Source organism: Loxodonta africana, chromosome 16, assembly GCF_030014295.1.
Source record: "Loxodonta africana isolate mLoxAfr1 chromosome 16, mLoxAfr1.hap2, whole genome shotgun sequence".
Taxonomy (NCBI): domain Eukaryota; kingdom Metazoa; phylum Chordata; class Mammalia; order Proboscidea; family Elephantidae; genus Loxodonta; species Loxodonta africana.
In genome coordinates this window covers 10,899,500-10,926,758 of record NC_087357.1, presented here as the reverse complement: position 1 = coordinate 10,926,758, position 27,259 = coordinate 10,899,500, and the positions used below count along the sequence as shown (strand labels likewise).

General features: G+C 41.8%; 1 protein-coding gene across 1 annotated transcript; it reads left to right on the top strand.

The window, feature by feature from the left end:
• On the top strand, positions 1-27,259 carry ABRAXAS2 (abraxas 2, BRISC complex subunit). The gene is made up of 9 exons (XM_003419703.4): positions 1-130; positions 4,402-4,492; positions 10,666-10,702; positions 13,309-13,375; positions 18,160-18,350; positions 19,251-19,370; positions 19,890-19,974; positions 22,670-22,784; positions 25,097-27,259. Exons 1-9 carry the CDS (start codon positions 32-34, stop codon positions 25,564-25,566), a joined length of 1,275 nt encoding a protein of 424 aa, XP_003419751.2. The 5' UTR covers positions 1-31; the 3' UTR covers positions 25,567-27,259.

Below are 27,259 nucleotides of genomic sequence, written 5' to 3'. Positions count from 1 at the left end.
GCCTGCCGGAAGGCCGTGCCCTCCGCGGGGCATGATGGGGGAGTTGGAGATTTCCATCATGGCGGCTTCCATTTCGGGCTACACCTTTAGCGCTATGTGTTTCCACAGCGCCAACAGCAACGCGGACCACGTAGGTGCCGGGGCCCCCGCTGGGACCGCTGGGACCTCCAGCCTCTGCTCCTGGGTGGCTCCCGCGGCCAAGCTGGCACCGCTCGCTGCTTGCCCCCCCCGGCTCCAGGCCACTCGAGGGTGCTGGTGCTTGGGCTGCCCCCGGCCCCAGGGAGCTCCTGCCGCCCGGGGCTCCCTGGCCCCCGGATGGGCCCAGTTGCTCGACGCACTCCGCCGCCTGGCGGCCCGGGGGCAGCTGTCTCCTGTACAGCAAAGCTGGCCCGCCAGGGCGGCCCATGGTGTCAGGAGTCGCTTGCGGGAAAACCGAGCCCCTGCGCCTCCCAGAGAGTCAGGATTCTTGACTTGTGAGGAGCGCCCGAGGTCGGGAAGAAGCCGAGAGGCCAGGCTTTAGTGTAAGAGGCCCGCCCGCAGGTCTCACAGGTGGGGTGTGACGAGGGAAATCATGGTTGTCACCGTTTACTTGCTAGACACGCTCGTGTTTTCTTTGCCCGGTGTCGCGGGGGGTGGGGGGAGGCGGGGAGTGGAGAATGTAAACAGGAGCGCTGAGGGGCAGGGTCTACCTGGCTTTCCGTGGCAGTTGCATGTTTAGTTTCTTGGCGAATGTTCTGAGACCACAGAACTAGTCACAGTGAAATAGGGAAGTGACAGGCCAGCGTATGAGTGATCGGAAATGCATAGGCTTTGGAGCACAGGGGGAGCACAGCTTGTCTGCTTCAATGTCTCTAGCTTAACGAACTGTCTTTTACTGTTTCTGGCCTCTGGATGGAAATTCTTGGTGAAAATAGAGAAGTTTTGTCTTAAATCGGCTATTTAATTTGCTCACTAAATTGGGGGATTATTTTAAATGATGAAAACAATGAATGATTCCAGTTCATTAAATAAGGGGTGTGTGTGTGTGTGTGTGTGTGTGATTACAAAGCAAAATAATACATTGCTGTAGAAGGATCTGGATTTGGATTGATGTCAGCAGTCTTAACTTCCATTAATAAAAACCGATCTCACAGAGAGGTGATTCCATTAGTAAATGGAATGGAATTAAATTCTTGTGCCTTTCATCTCCTCAATGTTGATGGTAGAGATTAATGATAGGAATATACACAACATGGGTTTTTGCAGAAGTATTTCTCTCTGGACACTACGGTCTTTGATATTGCAGCCAGCTATTTAGTAATGTAATGCATTCACCTATACAGGTGATTTGCGACACTCCTAGTATCCATGGAAGTGTTAAATATGGTTTCAGTGGTGCCTCTTATGCTCCCTAGTTCTTGAAATGCCTAGTGATATCACAGTTTGTGTATAAGGCAAGATTGTTGTAAGAAGAGGCAACTATCTGTTGAAAAATGGATAGTTTTTGTACAAACTGCAGTGAGATGGCTATGTTACTTAGATTGTTATTAATTCAAGAAATATTTCTTTAATATCTGCTCTGTGCCAGGCATGATGCTAGGTTTTGTGGAAATTCTCATCAATGCCAATAATTTGCAACTGTGTTTTAGATAACCATGCATTTTTATATTATCTTGCCACAATTATAAATGTGGAATATTGTAAAACAATTTTACTATTATGCATTTTAAAGTCGAAGAGCTGGGAATTTAATTTTAAAACACATATTTGTTTTGTCCAGGCAAGGACTAGTTTAAATCCATTCATTCTATAGAGCTGGGCTTAGCAAGCTTTACCCGTAAAGGGCCAAGTAGTAAATACTTTAGGCTTTGTGGGCCATATGTTCTCTGTCCCAGATACTCAACTCTGCTGTGATAGGGAGAAAGCAACTATAGACAGTAAATGAATGAAGAAGACTATATTCCAATAAAACTTTATTTATGGATGCTGAAGTTTAAATTTCATATAATTTTGATATTTCATGAGATATTATTTAAGTTTTTTTTTTTTTTCCCAACCATTAAAAATATAAAAATCATTCTCAGCTTGTGGGGTGTATACTAACAGCTGGGCTGGATTTGGCCCACACACTATAGTTTGCCTACCTCTGCTATAAAGTGACAGTCACGCAGAAAATCCAGACCAATAGATAATTAAACATTCATTTTATACTAGGCCTTAAAATGTGTTGATGTCACTGTTAGCTTATATCACTTTCTCCAACTGAGGACCGCAGTAGGGTTGCCAGATGAAATACAGGATATCCAATTAAATTTGAATTTCAAATGAACAATCGATACTTTTTTAGTATAAGTATACCCCAAATATTACATAAAAAATATTGGCTGTTTATCTGAAATTCAGGTTTACCTGAGTGTCCTGTATTTTTATTTGCTAAATCTGGCAACCCTAGACTGCGCAACAGTAGGAATGTATAGGTATGTTCTTATGGTCTGAAGTTCAATTGTTTTTTCACTTTGATTTTTTTTTTAATCTGTTACAAAGACAAAACTTCTCTTTTGTACTGAGAATTATAATTGAAAGACTTTCATTAAATAAAAGTTTCTTTAGTCACTGTTTCTCAAGCTAGTAGTCAGTGGGTACTCTTTTGGGTGAAAGAATATTTTTTTCTTTGAAAGGGCATCTGTATATTATTCAAGTTTGAAAAATGCCTTGTATGTGATGATTTGGGATTTTAGGACACACTACTCCCCAAATCCAGTACAAAAGCTATAGTATCGAGCATCTGTTCCTCCCCACTTACCCACACAGATTTACTGTTGTCAGTTGGGAGTACTTTTAAATTAGGAAGCTCGTTCAATTGATTTGAAGGATCAGCCTGGAAGAGAAGTGTATGTAGTACAAGGGCGTTATTTCAACAAATTTATTCAACTAGTGTTTTTTGAGTACCTAGCATGTGTCGAAAGAGCCCTGGTGGCACAGTGGGTAAGTGCTAAGCTACTAACCACAAGGTCAGTGGTTTGAACCTGCCAGCTACTTCGCAGGAGAAAGATGTGGCAGTCTGCTCCTGTAAAGATTACAGCTTTGAGTTGTATCGAGTTGAACTGCCTCGATAGCAATGAGTTTCGGTTTTGGTTACCATGTGTTAGGCACTGTTCAAGGTGCTGGAGACATAGCATTGAACAGGTACAAAGTCCTTGCTCTTGTGGAGCTTACATCTTAGGGAAGAATAGGGATTTATTTATTTATTTATTTATGTTATTAGCTGCCGTCGAGTCAGTTCCAACTCATAGCGGCCCTACGTACAACAGAACAAAACACTGCCCAGTCCTGTGCCATCCTTACAATCGTTGTTATGCTTGAGCCCATTGTTGCAGCCACTGTGTCAATCCATCTCCTTGAGGGTCTTCCTCTTTTCCCCGACCCTGTACTTTACCAAGGAAGATGTCCTCCTCCAGGGACTGATCTCTCCTGACAACATGTCCAAAGTATGTAAGACAAATGCTTCTAAAGAGCATATGTAACCTATTTATTTGTATAAATATGTAATATGGCCACTAGGGATGAGACTAAGAAGAAAAAGAAAGCCTAACATTTGCTATTTCCCTTGTGTTTGTCAGGAAAGATCTCTGATGAGATGCTGTTTGAGCAAAGACCTGAGGGAGGGGAAGGTGTAAGCCATGTGACTATCTGGGGAGAGAGCATTCCAGGACAGCTTATCAGCTCAGCTTCTCTACAGGAGTAGAGAATTAGGGTATCTCTCTGCTCCATCTGTGGTTGGACTGAGCTGAACAGCAAGTACTTAAACAGTTGGTTATAGGCTGAGTAATCCAGAATTGATTATGGTGTATGTGTTCTCCAAAGGTGTAAATACATTAACTTCTGTGTTTATTAAAGAAACACCTCTGTGTGATAGAAAATTTAATTCATGTGCTGAAATCCTAATTTCTTACGCCAGCCTGAGGTACAGGGCAGTTAGCTGTGCTCTGTGTTAATTTCTTTATCCTTTTTATCATTAGTAGTGTTTTTAAAACAATGAAGTAAGTTGCACACTTTTTCAGGGAAGCAGCCCTGGCGCGTTTCTGCTCCCTGACCCTTCCTGACATGGGTCATTGGACTTGGTGGAAATGAGATGACCGATTCACTCTACTTGTTTTTATTTCAGAAAATTGGGAAGACTTGAGTGGATGAAAATGCTATTTCATCTTACCGTGGACTCCTTTCCTTAGACAATCCGGTTAATAGATACACCTCAGGTTATTTTAGTCTCGTTGTTGGTTTACAGAAAAGTAGTTCATGTGGCAAGCTTATTTGGGTTATTGTTAAAATTTTTATAAAATTATAGTGTCTTCAATTTCTCTTAACTTCAGTAAAAATCATCTTTATTTTTAGTCTGCAACTGCTTCCTTTTATTACTTTTAGGAAGGATTTTTGCTGGGAGAGGTAAGACAAGAGGAAACCTTTAGCATCAGTGATTCACAAATCAGCAACACAGAGTTTCTGCAAGTAATTGGTAAGTGAATTCATCACCGATATTAAAAGTGTTACTTTTGCACATACAGTGCTTGTTTTGTTCCTTGGCTCATCCCTCATTTTAATCTAAAGGATTAAAAAGGTACATAGGGAAAAAAACTAAAATTACAGTGCAAGTTATTTGCCCTGGTAAATAATATAACACGATTTAAAAGTCAGTGAAAAATTATCTCTCCCGGTCATTTCCAAACCTTGTCCTGTGCTGTACAGCTGTAAGTTTAGATGTTCCGTCTAAAGCTCTCTTACCCATTGGATGGTGTGAGTATTCCTGAGTCTCTGTGACCACTTGATAGGCTCTTCAAAACCACAGTGAGCCTCAGGTCTGCAAATGAGGCTAGCCACATTGCCAGCATCTCCTCCTGCTCCTGTACATGCGTGGGTGTGCTGTGCTGCTCCTTCCTGAAGGGACCTGGTGAGGATGTTCACACTTGTTTACATGTCATCTTTGCTGAACCCCCACTTCCTTCTGAGTGATAGGCCAAACAAACAAATTGGGGGAGATTACTGGGAAGACGAAGGAGTGCTTGTAGGTGTAGCCCCTGTCTTTGCATCTGTCTCCATTGCTAAATAGGGCTTATCAGCCTTTCAGCTGCACCTCAGACATATCACCGAACAGCATATACTGACAACCAGAGAACAAAGCAAGGAACATCTCATTCATGTATTCAGCAGCCGTTTATTGAAGAACTGTGTAAGACAGGTGCTAGGCAGCAAAAGGGATAGGCAGATCCTCCTTGAGGAAACAGTAGCACCCCTGCCTTCCAGGAGTGTGGGGAGGATAAGATATAGGTATTCAGGAATACCAGACAGTGTGAGATGATGCTGTAAAGAAAAGCTGCCAGTAGATGAGATCAGTAAAGACTTGCTGAAGGAGGTGCACTTGGGGGCAGTAGGTAGTAGCTCAGGGAGGCCAGGAGGATGCAGAAAACACACAGGGAGGCTGGCCTGCTTCTGTGTGATTAGAATCCAGAATATGTGAGGTGACCAGACCAGATCTGTTGCTGTCGAGTTGATTCCAACTCATCGCGACCCTGTAGGACAGCAGAACTGGCCCGTACTGTTCCCAAGGCTGTAATCTTTATGGAAGCCAACTGCCATATCTTTCTGCTGTGGAGCAGCTGGTGAGTTCTAACTGCCAGCCTTTCAGTTAGCAGCAGAGAACTTTAACCACTGAGCCACCAGAATGTCTTCGTGTAGAGGTGAGTAGTTTGAAATACGGCTGCAAGCCTAGGTTATTGGGGCCAAACCATCCATCTCAAGTAGTCTTCTAGTACATGGATTGGGGGTGATGGCGAGGACTGGAGTAGGGTAAGAATTGAGGGGAAACGAGAGAATCAGAATTATAAAACTCACTCACCACAGTAGTAACTCGACTTCTGGACCATATACAGCTTTTTGTTGTTGTTGTTTAACTCTTTAAAATTCTAAAATGAATACAGAATTTTGTTTCATAGAACATCTGTGCAGTTATTTATTATCTGTACCTGGGTTTTCAGACTTAAATTGGTAGATCAGGACGCAAGTGGTAAAGTAACTCAAATTGTGCATAGCACAGTGTGCTAATTATTTTGATTTCTAAACCTTCTGGTTCTTGCGGTAAATATTGGTTTCCATGGTATTGTAGATACAGGGAAGTACCAGTTAATAGAGATTCCCAGTTAATACACTGCCATGACAACCATCTTTTGCTTTATTTATTAGCTGCATTTAATGCATTCGTGGATACAATTGCGGATCTCATGGATAAAGTGTTTCCTAGTATTATTATCTTAAATGGATTGTTACCACTGCAGTATTTTTCTTTTAAAAATAAATACATATTGGAAAATGTAAAATGAAGACTCTGGAAAACCATGGGTTGAGAGGGTGAACGTTAGGTGAAGTGGCATGGGTAATATGCTGTATTCCAAGCCAATGGTGTGAGGGCATTTTCTGGCATATCTTGACCCCCAGAATAAGATGTTTTAAATAAAATTAATTGACCAAGTTTATTATTTGTTGAAAATGTCTGAATCCAATCACAGCTACCTTTACCTCACTCTATAGAACCAGGAGGACATTGCATAGACTCTCCCATGGTGAACATAAAATCTCTGCCTCCTGTGTTGAATGCGTATGCATTTAGAAACCTGTACTGCCTCAGTTTAGGCAGAGCCTGTCTGCCCTCCATTCCAGGAGTGATAGGGGGGAGACAGCCACAGAAATGTCCTCAGTAAGAGAGAGCATGCAGTTGCAGTAATAACTGTTGGAAACAGTGGAGGGGGAAGGAAAAGAGGAAGAACTGGTCAACCCCGCTGCCAGGAGGAGAAGCAGGGACAGGAAGATAAGCAAGAACTGCAGTCCCTTACAGTAGGGGTTTTTAAAGAAGCTTGAGCAGACAAGCCATGTATATGGGAAGAGGAGTCTGACGTGAGCATGAGATGGCGAGGTGTGGGGGACTCTGGAGGTCCCAGGTGAGGCACACAAAGCCACCCTTCTCTGCCTGCTCCCAGCGTTATTTCTCAGTCAGTTCACCAGCTTCGTAACAATTGGAGCTTTCTCGTGTTTGGGACCCTCACCCTGTTTTCTCCATGGAGTGCTTCAGGGTTGCCAACAATGTTGTTAAGAGAAGCTCTAGCTTGCTCTAGAAACGACCACATGATATCTAGAGCAGATCTTTTGTGTGCTGCTAATCCAGGTTGTCAGTCGTGAAACTGTGAGGGCTGACTGACGGCGGGAGTGTGGATTCAGAGTGCGGAATTGACACCAGGGATTTTCTTAAATAAAACATTCCTTCTTTTAAAGCTGAAGTTGTTGAGCTGTTCTCTTCCCTGAATTCTAGGTGATGTTTTTGCTACAAATGAGCCACGTCCTAACTCCCACCAGAATCTCTGAAGTGTACTGTAAAGCCTGCTTGGTAATTAATCTCACTTTTGGTGATGAAAGAAGGAAACGTTTCTAGAGGAACTTGTCTGATTTGCCTTCCTATGTTAACAGCCAAAGCAAGGCAAATGAACTTTCCTCTCCTATGGAGGTGTTGCATTTACGTGTGTTTTGACAACATCCACACAAGTACAAAAGCTAATGAGCATAGCCCTGTGTACTTTGGGGCTGTGGGTTCATTCTAATTGAGTTACAATTGCAGCTTGGAACTCTGAGGCTGAGGTTTTTTAAACACCAGGTGATGAGTTACACTCGAGGAGTATGGGGTTATTAGAAGTGAGGGTCAATTAGTCCCGTGGTCTTATAAAACAGAGCCTTCTGATGGGCTCAAAGCAATTGTTCACTCTGGTTAATCACAGCAATCCTTCAGAAGCTGTTAGGACCTGCCTTATAAATGACTGTTCACCTTGGTACTGGCCATCTTTGAGAGGGTTAATGTACCTCCAGAGTTACCCCTACTTCCCCTTCAAAACACCTGGCCCAACTTGTCATGAGTTTTTGGTCACTAATGTTCTGAAATAAATCGTCTTTGGGTGAAATAGCATTTGCTTAGGCAGAAGGATCTGAAGTGGCAGTGGCTGGCCCCTTTAGGCTCTGGAAAAATCCATTCCTTTACATCTGGTGGCGTAGTGGTTAAGAACTACGGCTGCTAACCAAAAGGTTGGCAGTTCGAATCCATCAGCCCCTCCTGGGAAACCCTATGGGGCAGTTCTACTCTGACCTGACAGCAACAGATTTGGTTTGTTTGGGGTTTCTCCCCAAGCTGTCCTCATAGCTTTTATCCAGCTTGATTAAATGGTTCTAGTCAGTGGTTGGTTCTTTCTCTCTATGCTTTGTTTAAATAGGTAAGACTGAATAAGGGCACACAATAGCAGCATGTTCCTGGATGAAAGCCTTCAGATGTGTGCCTATTATATGGATACGTGGAAATGGAACTTCCTTTCTCCAGTTTACTTTGTTCTGAGACTATGCCCTGGGGTTTAAGTATTAAGAAGATGCTGTGGCACTGTCTTCACTCACATGCACGCAACCCCTATTTCAAAGAAGAAAGTTTTTATTGTCTGAGATTTGGTTTAAAATCCTGAGAAATAAAGGAGAATGAAGAACACCAAAGACACAAGGTAATTATGAGCCCAAGAGACAGAAAGGACCACATAAACCAGAGACTACATCAGCCTGAGACCAGAAGAACTAGATGATGCCTGGCTACAACCGATGACTGCCCTGACAGGGAACATAACAGAGAACTGAGGGAGCAGGAGAGCAGTGGGATGCAGACCCCAAATTCTTGTAAAAAGACCAGACTTAATGGTCCGACTGAGACTGGAAGGACTCTAGAGGTCATGGTCCCCAGACCTTCTGTTGGCCCAAGACAGGACCCATTCCCAAAGCCAACTCTTCAGACAGGGATTGGACTGGACTATGGGATAAAAAATGATACTGGTGAAGAGTAAGCTTCTTGGATCAAGTAGACACGAGACTGTGTGGGCAGCTCCTGTCTGGAGAAGAGAGGGCAGAGGGGGCAGAACTGGCCAAATGGGCACAAAAATAGAGAGTGGAGGGAAGGAGTGTGCTGTCTCATTAGAGGGAGGACAACTAGGAGTATATAGCAAGGTGCATATAAGTTTTTGTATGAGAGACTGACTTGGTTTGTAAACTTTCACTTAAAGCACAATAAAAATTAAAAAAAAAAAAAAATCCTGGGAAATAAGAGCCATCGCATGAATAGACAAAAGCACACCCATGTTCATTGCAGCACTATTCACGATAGCAAAAAATGGAAACCACCTACATGCCCATGAACAGATGAATGGATAAATAAATTATGGTACATACACACAATGGTATACTATGCAATGGTAAAGAACAACAATGAATCCGCAAAATGTCTAACAACATGGATGAATCTGGAGGGCATCATGCTGAGTAAAATAAGTCAGTCACGAAAGGACAAATATTGTGTGAGACCACTATTGTACTCAAGAAAAGGTTTACAAGCGCACACAAAAAAATTCTTTGATGCTTACGCGGGTGGGGAGGGAGTGGAGGGCAAATCACTAACCAGTCAGTAGACAAGTGTTAACTTCAGTAAAGGGATGGACAACACACAATAGAGGGGAAGTCAGCATAACTGGACCAAACAAAACCATAGAAGTTTCCTAGACCCACCCAAACACTTTGAGGGACTTAGTGGCTGGGGGCTGGGGTCCATAGTCTCAGGGGACGTCTGGGTCAGTTGGCATAACGTAGTTCATAAAGAAAGTGTTCTACATGCCACTTTGGTAAGTAGCATCTGGGGTCTTAAAAGCTTGTGAGTGACCATCTAAGATACATGAATTGGTCCCATCCTGTTCAGAGCAAAGGAGAACCAAGAAAACCAAAGACACAAGGAAAATACTAGCCCAGAGGACTAGAAGACCACATGAATCAGAGAGTCCACCAGCCTGAGGCCAGAAGAACTAGATGGTGCCTGACTGCCACCAGCGAGCTCTCTGACAGGGTTCACAACAGACAGTTCCAGACAAAATGGGAGAAAAATGTAAAACAGAATTCAAATTCACGAAAAAAGACCAGACTTACTGGTCTGACAGAGACTAAAGGAACTTCTGAGACTATGGCCCCCAGATACTCTACTAACCCAAAACTGAAACCATCCCCAAAGCCCACTTTCAGACAAAGATTAGACAGGCCTTTAAAACAAAAAACACAAACGAGGAATGTGCTTCTTAGTTCAATCAAATATATGAGACCAAATGGTCACTTTCTGCCCAAAAGCAGGACGAAAAGGCAGGAAAGGACAGGAAGTGGACAAGTGGACACAGGGAACCCAAGGTGGAAAGGGGGAGTGTACTGTCACATTGTGGGGATTGCAACCAATGTCACTAAACAACATGTGTATAAATTTTTGAATAAGAAGTTAACTTGAACCATAAACTTTCACCTAAACCACAATAAAATTAAAAAAAAAAAAAAAACCCTGAGCTATTTTTGTAGTTCAGTGCTTGGCTGCTAACTAGAAGGTCAGCGGTTCAAACCCACCAGTGACTCCGCAGGAGAAAGATGTGGCATTCTGCTACCATAAAAGATTTACAGTGTTGGAAACCCTATAAGGCGGTTCTACTCTCTCCTACAAGGTCACTATGAATCAAAATCAACTCAGTGCAACGGGTTTTGTTTTGGTTTTATGTCTTGCATGATTAACTGAGATGTGTTTCCTCTTTCTAATTACAGAAATCCATAACCATCAGCCTTGTTCGAAACTTTTTAGGTAAGCCACGTCCTTCTCTGTAGCACTTAAACCTGGTTAAAAGATTGGTTAGAAACTGATGAACTGAGGCCTGTAGCTGATTACGGCTCATGAAGCCGTGCATATGGCCGAGGCATCCAGGTTACTTATTTATCGCTGCCAACGGTGGGCATGGTGCTCTGCTAGGTTAGGAGAATGGGGGTGGAGAACAGTAAACTCAGCTTCAGCGATTTAAGGTGGAAGTGTTCTATAGCTGAGTGGGAGTTTCTAAGCTCTAAGAATTATGAGTTCATGATTTAAACATAGTTAAATCTTTGTGCCCTATTTTCAGCCATACAGGTGGAAGTTGATCAAGGATCGCATACAGAGAAAATAATTTATTGGATGTTTTTAAGAGGAATAAAAAGTATTCAGAGTTTAAGTTTTCCTTAAACTTTTGAGGAAAAAGAACATAAAACTTTCTTTTTGTGTTTAAATTAATATACACCGGTTCCATATTATGACCAACTTAAGGACAGACTAGTGGCACAGTGATTAAGAGCTACGGCTGCTAACCATATGTTTGGCAGTTGAATTCTACCAGGTGCTCCTTGGAAACCATATGGGGCAGTTCTACTCTGTCCTTTAGGATCGCTATGAGTCAGAATCGACTGGATGGCAGTGGATTTGGTTTTAATGGGTAAAGGACAGACAGAAAGCAATGGGAGGAAAAAGATTCAGAAGGGAGAAAGCAAACTACAGAGAAGCATCTGAAGGGGGAGGGGAGGAGGAAGAGGGAGGGAGAAAAAGGCCAGTGTCTCCCACGCCCGAACCACCACCCAGGCCTCTGCCTTCTGTCTCAGCCCAACCCTTCCACCTAGTGGCTGGTGGGATGACTCCAACTCTATTTCTTAAAATTCCCCGAGGCCTTGGTTCCGCCACCTTCCCAGAAGCCAGGCCAGCACTCTCCTTCCAGTGCTGCCTACACTGGGACACCTAAGTGTGCTTGACCAGCGCCTCCTTCCTTTGCACTTACACCTGCCACCTGGCCGCTCCTGCTGTGTGTTCCCTGCAGCCTTCATTCACCCTGACCACTTTCCACTTGGAGCTGGCCTGTACACCCAGGCACTTTGCACCCAAGAGCCCCTGGGCTTATATCATGTTCACCCCTCCCCGCCCACCTACCTATTGATGATTTCAGAGGGTTTTCATCATGCTGCCCGTGAACTTCAATCCCCATGTACCCAACACCCATACCCATTGATTTCAGAGGGTTGTCCTCAAGCAAGATGGCTGCCTGTGAACCTCACCGCCTCCCCCCTACCCACACACCTACCCATTGATGGTTACAGAGAGTTGTCATCACACAAGGTGGCTACCTGTGAACCATATCCACCCACCCCTACCCATTAATGATTTGGGAAGCTTGTCATTATGCGATGTGGCTGCCTGTGAAGGGAACTGAGAGCTCATCTCCTTTAGGTTCACATGTAACTGAAGGAGGGGCAGGGAAGCAAGAGAATCTTAGAGCAAATGAAGCAGGTCCTGGTCTGCACATTGCCTCTGCTTGGTCTACGGAAGTGTCCAGTTTGGCCGTGGCTGTCCAAAGATTCCCTGGGCATGCCCTGCCTCGCCCTTCTGAGGAATCCCTCAAACCATGGTCAGCAAAGCATTTTACTGAGTTTAAATCATGGACTCATAATTCTTAGAACTTAGAAAGAAACCTTAGAAATCACCTTTTTACTCCAAAGTCCTTCTTTTGCAAGAAAGGATGTGGAGGCCAGATAGGTTAAGTGACTTGCCCAGGATCATACAGTTAGAGGCAGAACTGGGGCTGGAGCTGTGATCGCCCGACTCCAGAGTTGGTGCTTTTTCTACTGCACCTTGAACTCCCTCCTGCCTTGTAAGGCTTGGGCTTAGGTGGTGGGAGTGGTGTTCCTAAAACCACGACCACGAATAGAGAAGGCCCCATTTCCTTACGCCTGACTTGCTAACCACAGGACCCTGGTCAGATTGGTCTGTTTTAGAGGTTAGCACAGTAGGCCTGAAGCTAGCCAGACCTGGGTTCCAACCCCAGTTCTCCTATCTACTAGCTCTGTGATTTGGGGCAAGTCACTTAACCTCCATGTCTTGATCTACAAAAATGGGCATAAAAGCGGTGGAATTGTCAGGCTTAACTAGCACTTCCTTCCCAACGTTGAGGCTACGATGAAATGAAGTAATGTGAGAAAGCATGCAGCCAAGTGTCTTCTGTATATTAAGCATTTGATAAATGTTCATTTCCCTTCTTTTCTCAGAAAGTAAGCAGCTACATTATTTTTTATTTCATAAGTGATACTTAGAAACAAAAGATGTCATGGTCATTTAAAACAATACATTTTGATACTAGCACCTTCTACATGTGGAAGTAATATCCTTTGAATGTAGCAATCTCTTGAAGTATTCTCTGATATACAAAAGATACTTCCTTTTAAGAAAGCGCCTAGGTTGATTTTCTTTGTGTACCTATTGAAGACGAGCAATTCTATCCTCACTACCAGCTTCCAGAGTTAGGTGCCTCATTGACACATGTAGCTAAGCATGCCCGTGTCACAATACTCTGTGATTTTAACTTCATCTAAAATATTTTTCCCTTGAACAAAAAACAGTTTTTATGACTACGCAAGCAAAGTCAATGAAGAAAGTTTGGACAGGATCCTTAAAGATCGGAGAAAGGTAAGCTCTTTCTGTTGCCGGGTCGGGTTTGGAAAACCCTCTTTATCTTATTATCCAAATAAAGAGCAGAAAGGAATGTAAACTGGAGCAATGAGATTTGGTGTGAATGTGTGAGAATTCTGTTAACTTAATAGATTTTAAAGGTAAATTTCAGATGTGAAACAATGTTTACAATCTATCACTAGAAAAAAATCTAGATTATTTGTAGCTATGATTCCAGTTATGTAAAAATCAGAAGAAACAAAGTATAATCCAGAAAGTTAGCAATAGTTGATTCTGGGTGATTCTATTTTTCTACTTTGTAATCTTTGAAATAATTTTGCAAATATTTTTAATACACGTGTGTTAATTTTATAATCAAGAAAAAGATGTCAAATGGTACAACCACTTTGGAAATATATTTGGCGTTATCTTAAACAGTTAGAAATAGAACTACCATACGACCCAGAAATCCCACTCCTCAGAATATACCCTAGAGAAATAAGAGCCTTCACAAAAACAGATATATGCACACCCATGTTTATTGCAGCTCTGTTTACAATAGCAAAAAGCTGGAAGCAACCAAGGTGTCCATCAACGGATGAATGGCTAAATAAATTGTGGTATATTCACACAATGGAATACTACGCATCGATAAAGAACAGTGACGAATCTGTGAAACATTTCATAACATGGAGGAACCTGGAAGGCATTATGCTGAGCGAAATTAGTCAGAGGCAAAAGGACAAATATTGTATGAGACCACTATTATAAGATCTTGAGAAATAGTATAAACTGAGAAGAACACATACTTTTGTGGTTACGAGGAGGGGAGGGAGGGAGGAAGGGAGAGGGTTTTTTACTGATGAATTAGTAGATAAGAACTGCTTTAGGTGAAGGGAAGGACAACACTCAATACATGGAAGGTCAGCTCAACTGGACTGGACTGGACCAAAAGCAAAGAAGTTTCCGAGATAAACTGAATACTTCAAAGGTCAGTGGAGCAAGGGCGGGGGTCTGGGGAACATGGTTTGCGGGCACTTCTAAGTCAATTGGCAAAATAATTCTATTATGAAAACATTCTGCATCCCACTTTGAAATGTGGCATCTGGGGTCTTAAATGCTAACAAGTGGCCATCTAAGATGTATCAATTGGTCTCAACCCACCTGGATCAAAGGAGAATGAAGAACACCAAGGTCACACGATAACTAAGAGCCCAAGAGACAGAAAGGGCCACATGAAATAGAGACTTACATCATCCTGAGACCAGAAGAACTAGATGGTGCCCGGCTACAACCGATGACTGCCCTGGCAGGGAGCACAATAGAGAACCCCTGAGGGAGCAGGAGATCAGTGGGATGCAGACCCCAAATTCTCACAAAAAGACCAAACTTAATGGTCTGACTGAGACTAGAGGAATCCCGGCGGTCATGGTCCCCAAACCTTCTGTTGGCCCAGGACAGGAACCATTCCCGAAGACAACTCAACAGACATGAAAGGGACTGGACAGTGGGTAGGAGAGAGATGCTGATGAAGAGTGAGCTAATGATATCAGGTGGACACTTGAGACTGTGTTGGCATCTCCTGTCTGGAGGGGGGATGGGAGGATAGAGAGAGTTGGAAGCTGGCAAAATTGTCACGAAAGGAGAGACTGGAAGGGCTGACTCAGGGGGAGAGCAAGTGGCAGAACAGAGTAAGGTGTATATAAACTTATATGTGACAGTCTGACTTGATTTGTAAACGTTCACTTGAAGCTCAATAAAAGTTAATTAAAAAAAAAAAGATGTCAAAAATGTAAATTACAATCAAACATTTTTTGGGTATGTTACTCTTTCAAGCTCAGTTAAAGTTGCACACAAGATGTATTTCCAAAAGTTGATGTGTTTATTATTTTTGTCAGCATAACCATGGCATCTTCTGATTCTATATGATAAAGCAACCTGAATAAAACTGAATGAACCAGAGTGTTAGGCTACGGTATTGTCTTACAGTCTGAATTGGTAACTTAGTCTGCTGTGCCATGTATGGGCTTTACTTTTTTACCTTGGGATATTAATTTCAGAAAAAGAGATCAGCTGTTAAACTTTGGCTTGAGATAAAAAAGTACCAATGAAAGTTTTCAACTTGTCAAACAGAAAAATGCGTATGTTGAAAAGCATTTTAAAAATATTGTAAAAAACAGCTGTTCACAGGTTGCCTGTGGATGAAGAGGATGATCGTGACAGTGTGAGACGTGGCCCCCGAGCTGTCGGAGAAGGCTGTTAGGGCGAGAGAGTCAGATTAAATCACCAGCCTTTGTAATGTACAGTGTGTTCTCAGTACCACTGTTGGGTATCCATATATAAAGGAATGCTTTAGTAAATTATGACCTGGGGAAAAAAAAACCCATTGCCATCTAGTTGATTCTGACTCAGCAGCCCTATAGGACAGAGTAGAACTGCCCCATAGGGTTTCCAAGGAGTGGCTGGCGGATTTGAACGGCCAACCTTTTGGTTAACAGCTGAGCTCTTAACCACTGCACCACCAGGGCTCCAAATTATGACCAAATCAAAAACGAAACCCGTTGCTGTCGAGTTGATTCCGACTTGTATCGACCCTATAGGACAGAGTAGAACTGCCCCATACAGTTTCCAAGGAGCACCTGGTGGATTTGAACTGTTGACTGTTTGTTAGCAGCCGAGCTCTTAACTGCAAACTAACGGTACCTCTGTATTATGGGATACGAAGCAGCCATTAAAAGGAATGAGGAAGATTTTCATCTGATGACATAGAAAAGTCTAAGTTATGTTAAATGAAAAAAGCAACATTATATATGAGTCCATTCTATTTAAAAACAGAAGTCTGAGTAGTTGTTTGAATGTACAGAAAAAATTCTGGAAGGTAGCCAAACTTAAAAGCAGTTACCTTGGAAAAGGAATGGGAAAGGGGTGGGGGGTGGCTGCTGATGAGGGGGACTTTAATTGATGTGTTTCAGTATTTTTTCTTAATGGCTCTGTGTTTTCTAATTGAAAACAAATTGGGGAAAAGAGGACTCTATTAGATAGTTGTTTAAACAAGGTAGGGGCTATATATCCAAATTAATTTTGGATTTTAAAATTGGCTTTGCCATTTCGAGACACAGGAAGCCAATCATAAGTTGTCATCTGGAATGACTTTGCTTTTCCTAGAGCCAAGATTCTCAAAAAAGTTAAAAGTTAATCTGCAGTTTTGGTGTTGTAGGACTTTATGCTAAACAAACATTAATGTTTTCCTTTGCAATTAAGAGTATAATTTACTTGGAAATCATGTTGCTTTTTCCAGTATTCGTTAAGGGTAGTAACTGTGGTTTACATCTCATTGTATTTCTTGTGGTACCTTATACAGAATTTGAACTTTATTCCCACCCCCCCAAAAAAATCCAAATTTCCAGCACAAAAGCAGAAAAGATATATAGTATTTGCATGACTAAAAAGTCTTCTAATTGATTCTCATTTGGATTTTTCCCACAGGGAAGGCACGAAATTTTATCTTCACCTCCAAAACGTTATTGTACCACCTACAAGAGTGTTAGGTTAAAGTAGAGGCCGAGGTTCTTGATATGAGCCTCCTGCAGTAGGTGCAGCGTGGCCACAGGCTGAACACCTATTCTGCTCTGGCAGCGTCCGTATTGTGTTTACAGAGTTTCCACAGGCCTCAGGGTTTAGGCGAAGGCCAAGTAAGGCAAATGAGAAGGCGGATATCTGCCTTCTGAAAGTGTCTGCCCTGAAATAGATAAAGGTAAACAGAACGCTGCCCCAGTGTCATCACAAGGCTGGAAAGAACACCGGCCAAAGATGATAGACGTGGCCTGCGTTGTGATAATTGCTTTGGCTCTAGAAAATGTCAGTGGATGTCTAGCCGAGGGAGAAGAGAGGGAAGTCACCGTGTCACTTTAGCCTCTGAAAATCATCTGTAAAATTTCAGCAGATAGGAGGCTTTAGGGAAAGATATCCATAATTTTTCATCATGGCTCAAATGTAGCTATTAAAAATGTGCTTTCCAACATAAAGACCTAGTTTCTCAGTAGGCTTGCAACTAACTTGTTAGCTCTAAAATGTAGAATCGTAGCTGTCACCAATGGGAATTAATTTGGCATCTCATCTTTCAGTGATCCTCAGGATGGTGGGGAAATCTTTTTGGCAAATATCAAGTTACTAAGTTGCTTATTATCAGCTGATACTGTAAAATACATTTATAAGGCTCCCTGCTTCTCAAAAAATACCAGTGAAATATAACAATTGGAATCAGTTTATGTGCAGTCAACTACAAGTACTGAGGGTGTAGCCTCTGTAAGTTCCGATGTACGTATACACCCGTGAAGCCTTCACCATCGTCACATAATGAATATACCCATCACCCGGAAAAGTTTTCTCGTGCCCTTTTCTGGTCACTCCTTCCTCCCTCTCCTACCCCTGTCAACCATGGATCTGCTTTATGTCACCGTAGACTAGTTTTAATTTTCTAGAATTTTATATAAATGGGATCCTGTAGCGTATACTTCAGGGTGGGAGGGTCTGGCTTCTTTGAGCGTCATTGTTTTGGATTCATCCGTGGTGTTGGTGTATCAGCAGTTTGGTGCATCTTATTACGGAGTGGAATTCCATGGTGTGAACATTTGCTTATCCGTTTACCTGTTGATGGACCATTGGGTTTTCAGTTTTTTACTTTTGCAAATAAAGCTGCTATGAACATTTGTGTACAGGTATTTGTATGGATACGTTCAAAGCTTAACTTGTCAGATTTCATGTAACTTTTAGTCTGTTTTCTTTTTCTGCTTCTGTTGCAGAAAGTCATTGGGTGGTACAGATTTCGGCGAAATACGCAGCAGCAGATGTCCTACAGAGAGCAGGTCATCCACAAACAGCTGACCCGCATCCTCGGCGTACCTGACCTCGTCTTCCTCCTCTTCAGCTTCATCTCCACTGCCAACAGTTCCACTCACGCTTTAGAATATGTTCTCTTCAGACCAAATCGAAGGTAAAGGAAGCTTTCCCAGCAGCCGTCATAAACGGGAAGATGTGGGTACAAGTAATGCAGAGTCACGACTTTGGAATGCATTACACTGCAGTTCATCTCACTTTTAAAGGAAACTTCTTATCATTCCCTTATACTAGTTCTCTTTGTAGTTACAGAGGGTATTCTCCTCGTCAGTTAGTTGTCAGTGTCATTGGTGTAAATTAAAACTTTTTTGAGCCAAGAAGCATTAGTAAAACACGTTTACATGCATAAAACTCACATAGGAGTAAACAATTAGGACTCATTGTTTACTTCTCCATAATCCGTTATGTAGGAATACAGCTTTATTGCTGTGGCAGTCTGATAACAATTTTAAAATACAGATTTCAAAGACAAAATTGTAGTATTGATCCACCTACTGGTTAATGAGGGTTTTGCATTGTTAACTTGTTAAAGACAAAAAAAAAAAAAGATTATGTGATCTTGGCGTCTGTCTCTAAAAAAAAACAAACAAACAGAAATGTTTCCCTCTGAAAATCCATTTGAGTAGAGTAAATAAATCAACACCAGTGAAAATAATTTAAAAAAAAAATTACTAATTGTTAAATAGCCACTTGTAAGATTTCATTAACTAAGCAGCAGGTATTTCTGGAGCACTTACAGCATATTCAACACTATTAGACACTACGAAGATACAAAAGATGTGTAAGACATGACCTTGACCCTCAGAGAGCTCGTTCCTGCTTTAAAGACAGGAAAAGAATTGCTAATTCATACATGCTTGGGCTGCCTGTAGAGGCAGGCGCTGCATGAGACCTTCTGTCACTTCATCCGCGTCAGATACTCAGGCTGCTATGCTGAGGCCCACTGGTAGAGTAGGGCAGTGCTGTTAACACAATATCTTTCTAAATTTTCCCGTAGGTATAATCAAAGGATATCACTTGCTATTCCCAATCTAGGCAACACTAGCCAGCAGGAGTACAAAGTGTCTTCAGTGCCAAATACTTCTCAGAGTTATGCCAAAGTTATTAAAGAACATGGGTAAGTTGAAAGGTAAAATATGAGTTTCTTCCTTTCTTTTGTTAAAACAGTGTTTAAAAGATTTATGGAGAAATGTGAATCCGTGTTTGATATAACTGAAATTGTAGAATTCAGTGCAGTAATTCTGTAGCCCACTACCACCATATAGCAAAAGTTTATTCTTATTGAAAAGCTAGTTTACTTTACCAATAGTTATGTTTTACCATTTGCCACAATTCTTTTTTTCCAATTGCTACAAAAGTCTGGATAGAATATGGGTATTTCTGAGGTTCTAAGAACTAAGTGTGTTCATTGAATATTATACCAGATTTTTTTTTTTTATTGTCTTAGTAACGTGAGTTCTTTTTTATTTCTTTTCTGTAATCCCAGTAGTGTGAGTGTTCTTGCTTAGTCGTTGTCACCTTGCGGTCATAGTATTTAAGTAATAGATTAAGGTAGAAATGATGGAAAAAAGGACTCTCAGGTTCACAGCTTTATAATAACTTTGCGATGTCTTTTTTTTTTTGGCCTGTCTTCTAGTACTGACTTTTTTGACAAGGATGGAGTAATGAAAGACATCAGGGCGATTTATCAGGTTTATAATGCACTTCAAGAGAAAGTGCAGGTAATGGATTGATTTTCTGATTTTCATCTTATTCATATTGCCCTCATGCTTTTAATTCTACTTTAATTTTTAATAATTCTCTTAGCTGACAAACGAATTGTGATTATTTCCCTCTGTGCCAGCCTGTAAAAGCCTGCCTCACTCATTATGCAGCTAAAGCGGAGACTCTGAAGTATGGGATTAATATTAGCGACCCTACAAGATAGAGTAGAACTGCCCCGTAGGGTTTCCAAGGCTGTAAATCTTTATGAAAACAGACTGCCATATCTTTCTCCCTCGGGGGTTTGGATTGCCAACCTTTTGGTTGGTAGCCAAGTGCTTCAACCACTGTGCCACCAGGGCTCCTTCCATGGTATTAATATTACTATTCTAAATACTCATAGCTCCATTAATAACTTTTTTCCCCCTAGGAAAATGTACTCCACGAGTGCAAAGAAAGGTTGCTAAGAATACAGCTCTCTCCACCAGTTGTATTCAAAGTCTAGACTAGCTCAGAGTAGACCACCCACAACTCAGTACAGTCCCTGCTCCCTGCAGTCCTTCTAGTTCCCTCTGCCCCTAGCTGCCTCCACCACGGAGGAGGGTCCCGTGGAGCCTGTTCATTCCTAGTCGTTCATGCAGCAAATACCTCTGGAATCACCCCCTGCCAGCCAGACATTTGTTCTCATTGTCCCCCGTGTGATTCTTAGGAATAATTTACTCTAAAACCCTAAGAGCGGAAGACCATTGAGCTTCTCTTTGAGGACAAGAAGGGAAAGTGGTATGGCTGAGAGGGTTTGAGGATGAGGGCTCCGAGGGACGAGAGTAGTGAAGGCAGCTACTGACAGAGGAAAGCAGGCTGAGTTCAGCCAGGGAAAAGGAGAAAGTGTACAGTGGGTAATTTCCAGTGTCGGAGTTCCAAATTAGGGTCGCAGTATATCTCTCAATGTAAGAACTTCATACAGGCTCACTGGTGACCGGCCTGCTTTTCGGTGGTTTCTGGTATTTCTGCTATGGCAAGAAAGTGCAGAAAAAAGCAGCTTTTTGTCCTGATTCAGATGGTTGGCACCGTCTGAAGGACTTCAAGTGGCTCTGATACAGTTGGGTCCTGATGGAATATGCCACCCTGAAAATACCAGGAGCCCCAGAGTGCCTTTACACGAACTAGTTAAATTAGACACACGCATCTCAAAGAGTTACTTATTTTCTTTTTCAGCTTTCCTTAATTATAAGTAGAAACCCTGGCGGCATAGTGGTTAAGCGCTATAGCTGCTAACCAAAAGGTCGGCAGTTCGAATCCGTGAGGCGCTCCTTGGAAACCTTGTGGGACAGTTCTACCATTCTATAGGGTCGCTATGAGTCGGAATCGACTCAACAGCAACGGGTTTGTTTTTTGTTTTTGTTTTTAATTATAAGTATTTTCTGTGAAATACATCTGTTTATGTCATCTGCTTTTTAAAAAAATCATTGAGATGAAATTCATAGAACATAAAATTAACCATTTGAAAGTGGACGATTCAGTGGTATTTAACCCATCCATAATATTGTTCAACCACCACGTCTATCTAGTTCCAAAATATTTTCACCACTCCAAAAGGAAACCCTGTTCCCATTAAGCAGCGGCTCTCCGCCACCCCTACCCCAGTCCTTGGCAACCACCAATCTGCATTCTCTCTCTGTGGATTTACTATTCTGGATAAAATAGTTTATATAAATGGAGTCAGACAATACTTGTGGTGTCTTGTGTCTGGCACCTTTCACCTCGCATAATATTTTCAAGGTTCATGCACATCGTAGCACATATCACTACTTTGTTCTTTTTATGGTCAAATAATATTCCATTGTATGTCTGTACCACGACTGTTGATGGGCATTTGGCCTCTTTCCACCTTTTGGCTATTGTAAGTAATGCTGCTGTGAACATGAGTGTGCATGTATTCAAATACCTGTAATTCTTTTGGGTATATACCTAGGTATGGAATTGCTGTGTCATGTGGTAATTCCGTGTTGCACTTTTTGAAGAACTGTCAAAATGTTTTCCACAGTGACTGAACCATTTTACATCCTCACCAGCAAAGTACAAGGGCTCTAGTTTCTCCACATCCTCACCAACACTTGCTTCTTCCTTTTTTTTGATTATAGCCATCCTAGTGGGTGTGACATGGTACCTCATTGTGGTTTTGATTTGCATTTCCCTAATGACTAATGATGTTGGATATTTTCATGTCCGTGTTCATTAGCCATTTGTAGATCTTTGGAGAAATGTCTGTTCACATCCTTTACCCATTTTTTAATTGGATTGTTTGTCTTTTTGTTGTCGAGTTATGTTATCTGGTTTTTGATGGTTGGTTATAAATAAAAGTTGAAAGCATCTCCTTCCTGTCTTATCTTTTGTTCTTTCTTTGTGTACTAGACTGATGTCAGAAATCCCCTTTTCATTTCAATAAACATGATTAATCAAGGGAAAGGATTAAACCTTTCCCATTTTACCCTTATTTCTCAAGAATTTATCAGCAAAATAGCATAATCATCTTACAAAAATTAAGGAAGCAAGTCAGTGAATAATAACAGTATTGATCTCTTATACCTTACATGTCTGCTTTTTAACTCAATAAACCATCAGGGCTTTTCCTAGGTTTGTAGTCAGTGCTGTCTTGATGGAATGACTTGTGCTTAGATTTGAAGCTAACTTTTCTTCTTGTCATTTTTTCCTCAGGCAGTGTGCGCAGATGTAGAAAAGAGCGAGAGGGTTGTTGAATCTTGTCAGGCAGAAGTGAACAAATTAAAAAGACAAATCACTCAGAGGAAGAATGAAAAGGAACAAGAAAGAAGTGAGTTTCTTATTAATCTTACCATTCAGTATCAAGAGAAATGCCTTGTTTCAAAAATCGAATTTACATGAATCCTTCTTCATTCATCAGTCCCCAAGTGAAGTGGGTGAGAGGGCATTCTCTTTGTCTTCAAGCTTTTCCCAAGAAGTGCTGTTTTTCCTACCATCCCTCACAAGTCTTTTAAACTGGAAGGAAAAGAAAACCAAAGCAAAAAAAGCTGAAGCAAAGTTAGAATAAATCCCAGGAAATAATTGGTATAGATTTGTGCCTGTCTTGACCAGTCTGATCCATTTACGGTGGATGGCAATGTTTATGACTGAGTTAACCGTGGCATGCCTAGAATATAGGGACTGTGTCCTAGGTTCACTAACCCACTGCCGTCGAGTAGAGCCACATAAAAAAGCTCCCTAAAATTCTTTGAACTTTCTATTGGTTCATTGCCAGGGTCGCAATAAAGGCTTTAGATGTCTGTGTTTTGGTAACTGAATGACTAGGTACCATTAAGCTAAGGAAACAGCTGTTCAAATGAGAATTAGGCCCAAGACTAATAATTCTAGCACGGTAGCGGACATGTTCACTGTAGCACCACCACATTTAATATTTCTAAGTAGAATTTATAGAACGTATGGCAAATAATATCAAGCGTAAAAGGGATAAGGGTGTGGCTAAACCTCTGACTTATGAAGGATACATATATTGTCGTTAGTTGCCAACGAGTGGATTCTCGACATATGGTGACCCCATGTGTGCAGAGTAGAACTGCTTCGTGGAGTTCTTAATGGCTGTGACCTTTCAGAAGCACATCGCCAGGCCTGTGTTTCCAGGCAACTCTGGGTGGATTTGACCCACCAACTTTTTGGCTAGTAGTCGAGCACGTAACTGTTTGTACTACCCAGGGAACTATAAGAATACATGTAAACCCATTAAAATCGTAATTTATATTTGCAGAGTCATTTTTACTCCTCCAGTTTTCTGGAAATAATCAGAAATGCAAACAGGGATTTATGCACAAAAAGGTTAACCTTAACTTTATAGTTCTAAAAAGTTCGAAACAATCTACTAAAGTAGTAGACTAAACTCTAGTAGTATAGTTGAATAAGTTATGGTACACAGGGTCGCCATGAGCCGGGGGCCGACTTCACAGCAGCTAACAACAACATGTGATGGAATATTGTGCAGACATTGGAATGAATTTTTAATGGCGTGGAATAATGCCCAGTATATAATCATAAGGGGAAAACACCCCTAGGATGTGAAACTGCATAAACAGTATGATCTGCTATGCTTAGAACACACACACATATACACAGAGAGCTGGGTAGCAAGACTAGAGTTCAGAAAGAAATCACAGCTAGGAAGTGGGAGGCCTGCCATGGAACCCGTAGGTCTGTTAACTCCAGATCCTAGGCTGTTTCCTCCAGCTGTGGCTCACTTTGCTCAAGTCTGCGGAGACAGCGTGGGACTGGAAATATCCTTACCACCCTCTGCAGTCCCTGAATTTGAGTTTTTTCCTTGACAGGCCTCCCATCAAAAAAAACGTATATCTTTACAGCTGTCTGTCACAATACACTTACCTCTTTCTTCTTCAAGGTTGAAAAGCCCTATGTTAGGTGGTAAATTTCCCAGGTACGAGGTGACACTTTTACTGTATTTTAAATGAATGCTTTGAAACAGCCCCACATTCTTTCAGCCTGTGTAGCCTTTTAAAAACAATTTAAAGTAACAGTGTTTCAGATTATAAAAACAACACACACTGGTACAAAATTTACAAAAGAATCAAGAAAATAAAAATTGTCCTGCATCCTTTCGCCCGTATAGCACTGTTAGGATGCTGGTGGAAACAGCACGGGATGAAGTTATTAAAATCGCTTAACCTTTCTGAACTCTGGGTTCTTTATATAATGGAAATCATCATAGTGCAGTAAATCCTGTGACAGCCGGAACCTGTGTAAGGCAGAAGCGTGTCAGAGGAGGAAAACGCAAATATTTTCCCCTAATTGAGAGCGGGTGAGACTGCACCCCGTCTAAGGCAGAAAACTTTTAAGACCTGGAAAAAGCCAGGCAGTCCCATTGAGCTCTGGCTGTCACAGGTTTCGCTGTAATTAGGATGACAGTAATACTTTAGAAGGTTGTTAGGAGGTTTAAATGAATTCCCGTCTGTGAAAATATTTTGTAAGGTATAAAGTACTATGCAGATGTAAAATAGGTAATGATAGCAGTTCCAGACAGTCCAGATTGCCTGTCTAATGCCTTGAGATAGAAGGCGGTGAAAGTACAGAAAGTGTTACAGTTTTCTTCCTGTCTTCGCCCAGGAACGCAGCAGGCGACGCTAAGCAGACCAGTGCCACCGGAAAGCCTGGAACCAGGGCTCGGCCCTCGGCTGCCCTATTCTGGGTTTGCGGCCGAAGGCAGAAGTACACTTGGAGGTGCTGAGGCCTCTGATCCCCCTCCCCCTTACTCTGATCTTCACCCCAACAATCAAGAAAGTACTTTGAGCCTTTCTCGCCTGGAGGGTAGTGTCTTTATGCCCCGACCTCAAGCCGTGGGCTCTTCCAATTACGCCTCCACCAGCTCTGGACTGAAGTACCCTGCAGGTGGGGCAGACCTTCCTCCTTCCCAAAGAGCAGCTGGAGACAGTGTGGACGAGTCCGACGACAGTGATTATGAGAATTTGATCGACCCCACAGAGCCCTCTAACAGCGACTACTCACATTCAAGGGATTCGAGACCCATGACACATCCTGATGGGGACTCCAGGAACACTCAGACCTCCCAGATTTAACGAAACAAAAGAGCTCTCCACTTAGCACTGGTTTTCTTACTGCTTCCTGAGAGAGTTGTTTGAGGACTTAGTCTGCGGGAACCACTTTCTCAGATCCCTGGCTCCCAAGAGGAGAGAGTCCTTGTGCCCAGAACTTGCTGGAGCCTTGCGTCTGCTGGGCCTCACGTCCGATGCTGTGTGCAGGTGTCACGGCAGAATCATTAAGATAATCATGTTGTACTAATTCTGGTGCGATTCATGGATGTGCTGGTAAATTTAGGCGAATTGAAACTTATCACCGTAGTCTTTGTTCTTTACAGTAAATTGGAAATTAGACACTAAGCACAATTAGTCCATAAATGTTCTGTATATCAAAACCTTACCTCTTGCACTATCATGCCTTGAAATTTACTTTTTCAACGGAAATGAGTTTAGCAGCAGCCTTCAGAGAACCTTCTTTCTATAACGAGCCAAAATCATCTCTGTCAGAAAAGAAATTTTGATAATTCCAAGAAGCCTGATTGGAACAAATCGGATCCACCTTCTCTCATCTGCATGACTTGGTGAGATTGAAAGAGAGGGCTTTGTTTCAACTTTTTTCTACTAGCCTGATATGTATTGTCACTTAAAAATGGTTGCCTTTTTAAAAAATGTAGAAATACTAATTACCAGTAAGTAATCATCCAAATAAGTATGTCCTATGATGAATTAATTATTTTTCTTTTGGTGAATTACAGTGACTACTGTGTTGCACTAGCCACATTTATGGTCTCTGTTCTGGAGTCTGAAATGAAGGACACCCAGCAGTGAGTAACAGAAAGGAACTAGGTGCCACACCGGGGTTTATAATGCACCGATTCCAGACACAGTGGCTTTAGCCGAGTTGATATGTAAGGGGTAGAACTCATTTAGACCTTATGACAAATCCTAGTGTTAGTTTTATTTGTGGAGGAAAGACACTTCATAAACTTTGTGGGAATCTTGGTGAATAAAGATTCATTTTAAATCTGAATAACCATACTTTTTTTTTTCCTAAGTTGCCATTTGAGGGATAATTGTGGAATGTGTAGACTGTTGGGATACACTTAGGTCTTTATCGAATTACTGCTTGTTTTCTGCTTTTGCCCTGAATGTGTGAAACCATGGGCATTGTGGGCTCCTCTCTTGGCAAGACCCCCCATTGATGATGTGGCTACCCTACGGAGTTAATGCTGGGGCGTATAACTGCCTTGCCTTTAAACTAGTTAAAACCTGTAAGAATAAGAAAGCTATTAGAGGGGCTTAAAATCCAGGTTCCAAAAAAGTGGTTTCATTTCCTAGGAGAGAAGTTTACTCACCTATCTCCAGTTCCTGTCATAAATTAGGCAATATAATTTGGACTGGCAAATGCAATGCTAAAACTGCCATTCTTCAGAAGTCCACTTTATGGGATCTGTATTGTAACTACTCTCCTGTTTTTGTTGGCCTTACACCACTGCCGTTTGATCTGAAATGTTGCAGACCACTTTATCTGCAAACACGTTCCAGTTGTTATCAGCTACCTACTAGCGGCTTCCGCACCAGTGTGAATTTAATTATTTTTTTTTAAGTGCCATTGCCATCTCCTCCATTTGCATTTTGACAGTCAGGAAAATATTTTTATGCCATACCGAAATCTACAATGTATATCCGACAAAGCAGTTAAATGTGACAATAAAACCTTATTTAATCATGA

What these genes read in the sequence shown, in the direction of transcription:
- ABRAXAS2 (XM_003419703.4), top strand. Translation starts at nt 32, where the DNA reads ATGATGGGGGAGTTGGAGATTTCCATCATGGCGGCTTCCATTTCGGGC. An exon ending in AGAGTTTCTGCAAGTAATTG is followed by an intron (nt 4,493 to 10,665) that starts GTAAGTGAATTC and finishes TTCTAATTACAG; the next exon opens with AAATCCATAACCATCAGCCT. An exon ending in CACTTCAAGAGAAAGTGCAG is followed by an intron (nt 19,975 to 22,669) that starts GTAATGGATTGA and finishes TTTTTTCCTCAG; the next exon opens with GCAGTGTGCGCAGATGTAGA.